Source organism: Ylistrum balloti, unplaced genomic scaffold (genome assembly GCF_031769215.1).
Source record: "Ylistrum balloti isolate Yb309-2 unplaced genomic scaffold, AGI_CSIRO_Ybal_v1 Utg370292, whole genome shotgun sequence".
Taxonomy (NCBI): Eukaryota; Metazoa; Mollusca; class Bivalvia; order Pectinida; family Pectinidae; genus Ylistrum; species Ylistrum balloti.
The window spans coordinates 800,110-809,439 of NW_026782221.1; the positions used below are offsets into that span (position 1 = coordinate 800,110).

A 9,330-nucleotide genomic window follows, 5' to 3' on the forward strand; every position below is an offset into this window, starting at 1 on the left:
ACTTTTATGATATGGTCATCAAGGCTGACCATCCCTACCTGCCCTACCTAATGATGCAGCCACTAAGGCTGACCATCCTACCTACCCTCACATTAATGATACAGTTTCCAGGGCTTACCATGCCTTCTAATTAATGTCCACTGTAATGATAGGGCCACCATGGCTGACCACCCTTACATATCCTCACTGTAACAATACGGTCACCAGGGCTGATCATCCGTACCTACCCTCACTGATAGGGTCATTTATCAACGTTTACACTGAGAGCTTCTGTCTGGCCATTATTTTGTATGGGTTCTGCCTCTCCATGAGGGATTCTATCTCATCATTTACACTGAGGTATTCTTTCTGACCATTTACACCCAAAGGTTGTCTGGTCGTCAACACAGGGGATTACACTGATGGGTTCTATCAAGCTGTTTATACTGAATCTGGTCATTGATACATTAAGGGATTCACTCTGGACATATATGTTAAGGGATTCTACTTGGCTTTTATACAGAAGGGTTTTAACTGACCATTTAGCTGTTTACACATAGGGATACTCTATGGTTAATTCCAGTAAATTGTGGACTATTTAGTCACTGTTTACTACAACATCACTACTAGAATTACCTGGTAGAGTCCATACAGAAATGGCAACAGTATGAAATAATTGTTTGTAAATCATTTTTTTTTTTGTATAATGTTATATCAGTAGTAGATCAGATGTTCTTGTGTGTGCCAACCTAGTTTAGTTTCCATTTGATAGACTGATAACACGTTTTTACTGTATTTTACCACAAAAAAGCCCCCCCACCCAGTTCAAAAAGACTTGTCAAAAGAGGGGAGGGGGCTTATTTGCAGGCAAAATCATATTGCAATATGGTGAAATTGGTATTTTATACATTGTAGATTTAGTCTTAATAACTGTGAGCATGTTGTTTATTGTTTCTGAATCTTCTAAATCTATGTCCTAATATTATTGGATGTTGCTTGTGTACTAAACAGGAACATAACATTGTCATAGTGTTCATATACTATTCTTGTTATATTAATTTTGTTTATTTTCTTATTCAAAAAAAAAAGATGAATATCATTATACTGATCTTGTGATTAAATCAATGTCAGAACATATGAGAATTTGTTATGTTCAAAATGGTCAGTCAAATTATATAGGATTTTGAACATCACTTGTGTTAAATTGTCATATTTCTCAGTGTATATGTCCAGATATATTTTTATGCTATTATTAATAGTTATTGATATTTTTTGTACAGGAAGATTGATGATAGCTACTTACTGTTAGAAAAAAAAGAGAGATTAAAAAGACTAAATCTACAAATGTATGCCTTGACTGTCTCCACTGTACAAAAATATGATTGCTGTCTCTGTTTAGGGTAACAGTCATCATTGTGTGGCTTGGTATGTGATAACTGCCTTTGTTAACAGTTGGCATACAAAAACACTGTTACATGGCATGGCATATGATAGTCATCTTATTTTGTAAGTTGTGGCATAAGACTGTCTCAAAATGTACATGACATCGTTTTTGATTGGGTCAGAATGGCCATTCCTTTTGTATTGAAAGGTATATGATGGCTAAAGCCTTGTATGGAAAGGCATATGATGGTCATTTCCTTTGTACTGTAAGGCATATAATGGCTAAAGCTCTTTGGGAATGCATATGAAGATCATCCCTGTGCAGGCAAGGAGTATAATGGCTAAAGCCTTGTATGGTACAGCATTGTGATGGTCATGGCTTTTGTAATTTAAGGCATACAATAGCTGAAGCCTTGTACAGGACAGCTCTCTGTTGTCAATATGGCATACATTTTTGTATGATGGCTAAAGCCTTGTATGGGACAGCATTGTGATGATTGTCTCCTTTGTACAGTTAGGCATGACGATGGCTGAAGCATTTTCTGTGTTTTATTGTTGGCATGTTACTAGGCGCATAGACGCATTAAATACAACGCAAATTTCAAGCTGTTTCGTGTCAGTATCATCTTAGCATTAAGAATGTCTGTAGTCATTGTTAGTTGCTTTCATCATTAAAGTGGGAGAAGGCTCTCCCTTTCTTTTAAAATAATTTCAGTCTCTGTTTTTAATTATACACAAAAACAAAGTAAAAAGTGATAGGTCATATACTGCAATACATGATGACCAGCCCAGTTTATTATACCCAGCGAAATGTGTTCGCAGTGGATAGTAATTTGGGTTCTGTGGGTCTGTCCTAGACCTTTTCCTGGCTAAAACTTCAAAACGTTCCGCTCAACTCAACAAAACTTTCTGTATATGTAAGTTCAATGCTCTAGTACTGCCTTTTGTTATTGATGACATTTCATTTTTTTATATTTTTTCTGTTACCTTGGAAACATAGTCAAACAAAAAATTAGTGTCGACTTTCCATTCTGGGCTTCAACTTCAAAACCATTCCACTCAACTCCACGAAACTTTCTGTATATATTAGGTTAGTGCCCTAATTGTGCCTTTTCTTATTGAGGACATTTTATTATTCATCTTTTCTCTGTCAGTCAATTTTTAGCCCACCATCTATTCAAATAGATGGTGGGTTATTCAAATCACCCTGCATCCGTGGTCCGTCCGTCCATCCGTCCGTAAACAATTCTTGTCGACAGGTGGCCATCTTGGATTTGGAAGTAAAAGTTGTACCTCTATTTCTGGAAAAGTACTGGATGGATCTTTCTCAAATTTCATATGCAGGTTCCCCTTGGTCCCTAGTTGTGCATTGTACCTTTTTTGAACTGATTCGAATTCAAGATGGCCGACAGGTGGCCATCTTGGATTTTGGAAGTAAAAGTTTGTTACCGCAATTTCTGAGAAAGTACTGGATGGATCTTCCTCAAATTTCATATGCCGTTTCCCCTTGGTCCCTAGTTGTGCATTGTACCTTTTTTGGACTGATTCGAATTGAAGATGGCCGACAGGCAGCCATCTTGTATTTTGGAAGTAAAAGTTTGTTACTGCTATTTCTTGGAAAGTACTGGATGGATCTTTCTCAAATTCCATATGCAGTTTCCCCTTGGTCCCTAGTTGTGCATTATACCTTTTTTGGACTGATTCGAATTCAAGATGGCAGACAGGTGGCCATCTTGGATTTTGAATGTAAAAGTTTGTTACTGCTATTTCTTGGAAAGTACTGGATGGATCTTTCTCAAATTTCATATGCAGATTCCCTTTGGTTCCAAGTTGTGCATTATACTTTTTTGGACTGATCCGAAATCAAGATGACTGACAGGCAGCAATCTTGGATTTTGAGAGTAAAATCTTGTTACTGCTATATCTGAGGAAGTACTGGATGGATCCTTCTGATATTTCATAGATATTGGTTTCCCTTGGTCCCTAGTTGTGCATTGTACCTTTTTTGGACTGATTTGAAATCAAGGTGGCCTACAGGCAGCCATCTTGGATGTCGACAGTAATACAGCACAAGCATATTGTCCATTATCCACCTGTAACTGACTGCTATCTAATAATACTTTGGGATCTTTTTCAAATGATATTTGCTAATAGGTGCTTAATAAAAATATCTTGTGCCATCATTGAGTACATTCAAAGAAGACCAGTTCATGAACATTTACAACACCTGTAACAAACAAAAAAAAAATAAACAAATCTTCAAGAACTAAAAACAGATCCTCAAATGGTGGGCGCCAAGATCCCTCTGGGATCTCTTGTTTATTTCTTCTGATTTCTATACTTACTCCAGAGCTGAAAGAGAGTTGCGTAAATATGTTCATGGACTATACCAAGCTATTCAAATATCAACAGTCAAACCAAAGGATCTACATGATTATTATTATTACATTCTTAACATCCTGTCAACACATAAAAGGTCATTCAGGCTATCAACCGGTGAAAGACCGCAATCCAAAAGGAAATTACATTAAATGAACTAAAAAGTAAAAGACAAATGCTAAAAATCTTAAAATGTTATATGGTGGATATTATCTAGTACATGGAACATTCAACTAATATTTCTGCATCCAACCCACTTATCTGTTGTGGATGTCATTTGATTGTGTACTTAGTATTATGTCACTTACTTCAGTTTTGTTGATACTGTCGCTAAGCTAGGCACTGTAATTTATCATTACACCTGAATAATTATATTTCAATTTTGTTCTGATGTCCACATACCTAAGTATCAAAACTTGTCAACATCCTTGAAATAAGTCGATCAACCCAGCCAGACACTGTCATGATCATCTTTGCCTATTGAAAGTTTCTGGTTAGTATCTTTAACATTTTACTGCAGAAAAATCAACGTTGATTATTTTGCCCACTTCCATGGTAACCAAGAAATAATTTACAATGAGAACTTCTCCATAGCAAAAGGCACTACCAGAATGCAAACTTGATAGTTGTACAAAGTTTCAGGTTGTTATTTTGAATGGTTTTGGAGCTCCACACAATTGAAATTTGTAATTAGCCTATCTGTTGTTATCAAAAAAGTATTTAAATTGCACAACTACAGTTCTAGTTTGATAACTGTAATTATCTCGAACAGTTTCAGAACTCTGGTCAGGAAATGCTGACTCTATATGCACTGTCACAAAGACTAAAAGAAAAGATGATCACACAAAATTGTTTATTCATAAGTTAATAAAAACCGGCAAATGCATTCAATGTTATTTGAACCATCACATAACACATGTAGAAACACCACTTCCAGTATGGTCCAGGCAGAATCTTACAAAGGTGACCAATACCTTGCTGATCTGTAAGGCACCATTGGGATGTAAGTTTAAAGTCTTACAAACATCTCTAGACTTCCACATCTGGTTTAATAGGAAGATATAAACACCTCAATCAGATTTGAAGTATGAGCTTTACTGATTCCCCAACCTAACACTATTCAATATTTTAAACAAAACATGGCAAAATTACCTTGTGTAATATAGTATATATACCCAAATTGTATAAGTGGTTGAGTTGTCCTCTGAAATTCTAAGGAAAACATGCTCACTCCATACCAATTTAAATGAATTTTGATGTGGCCTTACAAATCATCAGGCAAAATTCCTGCTGGGAATTTGTGTTATAGTCCATTTCAGTACTTGTAAAACCAGATATTGTATTTTTCTGGATTATTAGCTGTAGAAAATTAAAAGGATGGAAAAGAAATAAAAATAGGAAGCATACCATTACGAAACAGATCTAGTTTTTTATGAGTACCTGGCCATCACGTGTTTGTGACAGAAACAGATTCTTTAGAACCATTATTTGTATGCAGGATGATTTTAAAGATTGAAATATAAAAAACATTCTCATGGACTTAATTAATCATATCTTTAAATATGAATAACAATAATATCTTCTGGACTTTTTCGGTTACTTCGAAGCCATAGTTTACAACAGCATTTTGCATCCTGGGATAGATAGATCATTGGGTTATAGGTCAAATTCTAGACCGACCACCATGATTGTTTATGATATAAAAGGCTTCATGTAGAAGAAATAATATGGGACTATTAGAATTTGGTCAGCATGCAAGGGCCTTAATTAATACATAACAGTACTGACACCGATGGAGAGATTGTTTAGTAAACTGCACATAACATCAGGCCCTTTATCTGTGTGTAGACAATCTGTGAAGGAACCCTTGCCAAGCTATTTTGATATTTGCTATTTGACATGTTTTGAAATACATCAACAAAATAAAGGTTATTCATTTGTAAACTTTACTAAATGCTTCACTGATAATTTTGATAAATTGCCCTCCATTGTCGGTTATATCAAAGAACTTTGGTCAACGTAACGGTTACCACTTCGTAAGAAAGGGTACAGCTTATACGTGGATCAAATCGTAAAAATCGGCTTATATACTGGTTTGACTTATAACCCAGAAAATACAAGATATAAAACAGTTATTAAGATATAATAGAAACCTCCATTATGCTGAGTTTCAGTACTTCAGATAAAACAGGGGCTACAGAGACCCAATTCAGTGGACAACACACTGTCTGTTCATGATTCACTTTCTGAATCCTATGTATCCCTAACTTTGTCTGAGAGGTGAGGAGGAGGTTGAATAAAAGAAGTACCTGTAAACCCATAAGAAGTAAACTATAAATAAAATGGCCATCTCATACCTAAGATTTTGTCTCACCAATATTTTTTGACAAACTCTAAGTACAAAAATGTATTAATAAAGAAAATTACTCTCCATTTATTACATAAGTAATTATGTTACAAAATAGCATATCGAATTGTATCCTTGAAAAATCCTTTTTCTTGTCCATTCCCACACTTGTTTATCATTCATTCATTGCTGTGTTAACTCATGCACGTCATTGTTTATGTAAATACTCCACTATGCTGGCCCTCCTCTCTGTAATAAAGACAAATCTTACTTATAATCACTAGTAATGTTAAAAGTGAGAAAACAGTACCTGATAAGACTAAAAACATGTATTAATTGCACTACTTGAACACAGAATGGTAGTACAATGTACCTGTGTAATTAAATATAAGATTTCTACACAAAATCTTGATGTGAAAACAACTATTTTTGAACTTTTAACTTTTTTAATATAAGTCAATAATTATACCTTCATTTTGTATGTATAGCCAGAATTAAAAATTGTTTGATTAGTAAGATAAAAAAATCAAAGCTTTATATTCATAAAAAGTGCATGCCCAAAGTTTCGACAAGGGGCTCATTTGAACAAATAAAATCAATTTTTGTTTTTGAACTACGACCAATGAAATGTATGCCTTACCTGTATATATTCCATTTCTTCTTGTGTTAATGGTTTCCTGTGGTAACGACTGGGGAGTTCAATGTATTCTATACCAGAGCCTTTCAGTGTACTGCCTACTAATTTACTGTCTGGTGCTGCTGCTGTGGAAGAACTGGTTGCTTCTCTGGGCTTTAGTAATGCATCTGCCAAAACTAAATAATCATCCAGTAATTCGCACAATGTAAACTAAACATACAAACAATGAAAATGATAAATATATCAATGATTAATATGTACTCATGTTATAATATATATAACATAATAAATTATATATTGTATGATGTCATTTTCACCACCATCACACTGGTGTATTACAGTTTATACAGATTTGCAAAAAAATGCTAAGAAAAAAAAAGCAATCTCACTGGGTTTTTTTAACTGAACGCTCCTCCTCTTGACGAAAGAGAAATTCCTATTTTTCGAGACTAGTAAAGTGATCTGTACTCTATTCTTCTACCCTACTACCTCCTTCACAAAGTCCTTCCCAGAAGACAACTACAACCCAGTTTTCATCTCAAAGAAAATATCTTAATTACCTATCTATGCATGGTCAACCACACCAAATAGATAACAGGATTGAGTAAATGTGTTGTCCCTACTTGCACTTGAACTAATGACCTCTCCCCCTCTTGCTGCACAATATAAAGGTGAATTTACTCTTTACTTTAGTTTATTATGGTATACTGAGACTCTTAGGCATCATCACACTGGTACCATGTCACAGGTGTATCACAGAATAAAAAACTTACCAGTACCTCCATTTGATGCTCCGTATCGAAACTTAATTGATGGTATATGAGGTCTAACTGCATTCTACAATGAAAAAATCATTTGAAGTCGAAATATGGACACAACATTATAACAACTCTAAATTACACACTGAAACCACAGAAACCAAATGGTCTGAGAGGGTACTAGCCTATAGTTTAAGAAGTAGAACCTTGAATAGCTATTCTTGTTTTTTTTTTCCGTGCAGGAGCAGAGCAACCTTACTTCTACTATCTATCTCTAGGATATCTACATATTATTACAACTTTCCTTCCAAAAAAAATGTTAGTTGATGATTTAATATTCAGAAATAAAGTCTTCTAATTTGTCTTGCAATTTCAAATAATCACTTTTGAATAAAATTGCATTCGTGAAAGCTGGCTAATTACTCCCATTGTAAAACTAACTCAGAAATACTCATATTGGAATAAACTGCCAGCAGATTTGGTAGTATTCTTATAATGACTGTCATGTTATGTTGAAAAGATGATGTCCTTTTTTTTTAAAAAAAAAGAACTTGTGTTTCTATTTCAAAATGATCCTTGCATTTGCGTAACTTATTGATTATTCAAAGCAGTAACTATCCTTCATATGCAGGATTACTACACATATGTATTTCCACATTTTAACATTGATCCACTTAAAACCGGAAAATTATAATAAACAAAAACGATACGGAGACTAAACGACTATTGTTACTGTGCCCAACCTGTATACTGTTGTACTGGGTTAACATATTGTTTGGGATATATTCTGTCGTATGTAGCTTTCATATATTGTTTATATCGTATGTGACGTCATTTAAACATTTTCCCATTAATCCACCTTATACTTAACACCAAAAAATATTAGAATCATTCAAAATGCTACGGAGAATATACAAAAATACGGTTTCGTACTATCAGTGTCCTTGCCGGGGCAGCCATTTTGAAACAGACGACAAAAATGTAGGAAAGCTATACCACAAGGGAGGTAAATACCACTGTAGTCATTATTTCCCGCGGAATGTCAAATCGGGCCTTAAGACTCGAGACTCGCCAGTATATGGTGCCGTTTTAGTATTTATCTACAAAGTATGATATCGCGAACTCATTTATTGATATCATTAATTCAACTTATTGATATAAGACCTATTTATTAGGGGTATCACTTATTCGCGGAATTAGTGATTAATACAGAGACGTATAAAACACGTCTCTGTTAATAGTGATTTATTATACGAATTTACTGATACCATGAAATCGAATCATTGATAATCATTAAATGAATTATTAACATCACAAGATATTAAGAATTATTGATGTCATTAATTCGAGTTATTGCTATTAATAATTCAAATTAATGATACCATCTTCAAAATGTGGTATCAATGATTCATTTAATGATACCAATAATACGATTTGATGATATCAATTAATATTTAATGATATCACTTCTTACAGTTATTGATATCATTAAATGAATTATTGATACCACATTTTGAAGATAAATACCAACGACAACGTCAGAAGCATAATAAAACCTGCAGGTCCATATGTGATTCATACACGACATGTTAGACGTCAAAATTGGTAATGGTATAGTATCAAACTTATGATGTAGATATAAGTCCGTAAGTTATCGAAATATGTCAACGTTTTGATTGATTAGTCCCACGGTGCCCGGATGAGGGACTAGCCGTTTTGCGCTGTATGTCCTTCCAGACAATTCTCCTACACTAATTTTCACTGTAACTTCATACTTAGGGCATGGTTTTACCTAAAGGAGTGTAAATGTAGAAGGTCACTTTGACCTACTTTCTAACCATTGACCT

The 9,330-nt window shown here is 34.4% G+C and overlaps 1 protein-coding gene across 1 annotated transcript; it reads right to left on the reverse strand.

The window, feature by feature from the left end:
• Nucleotides 1-4,580: 4,580 nt before the first annotated feature.
• On the reverse strand, nt 4,581-8,449 carry LOC132553040 (alpha-ketoglutarate dehydrogenase component 4-like). Its single transcript, XM_060217245.1, has 4 exons — nt 8,417-8,449; nt 7,499-7,562; nt 6,729-6,901; nt 4,581-6,337 (listed from the first exon to the last, which is right to left on the reverse strand). Exons 1-4 carry the CDS (start codon nt 8,441-8,443, stop codon nt 6,320-6,322), a joined length of 282 nt encoding a protein of 93 aa, XP_060073228.1. The 5' UTR covers nt 8,444-8,449; the 3' UTR covers nt 4,581-6,319.
• Between the last annotated feature and the right edge of the window lie 881 nt (nt 8,450-9,330).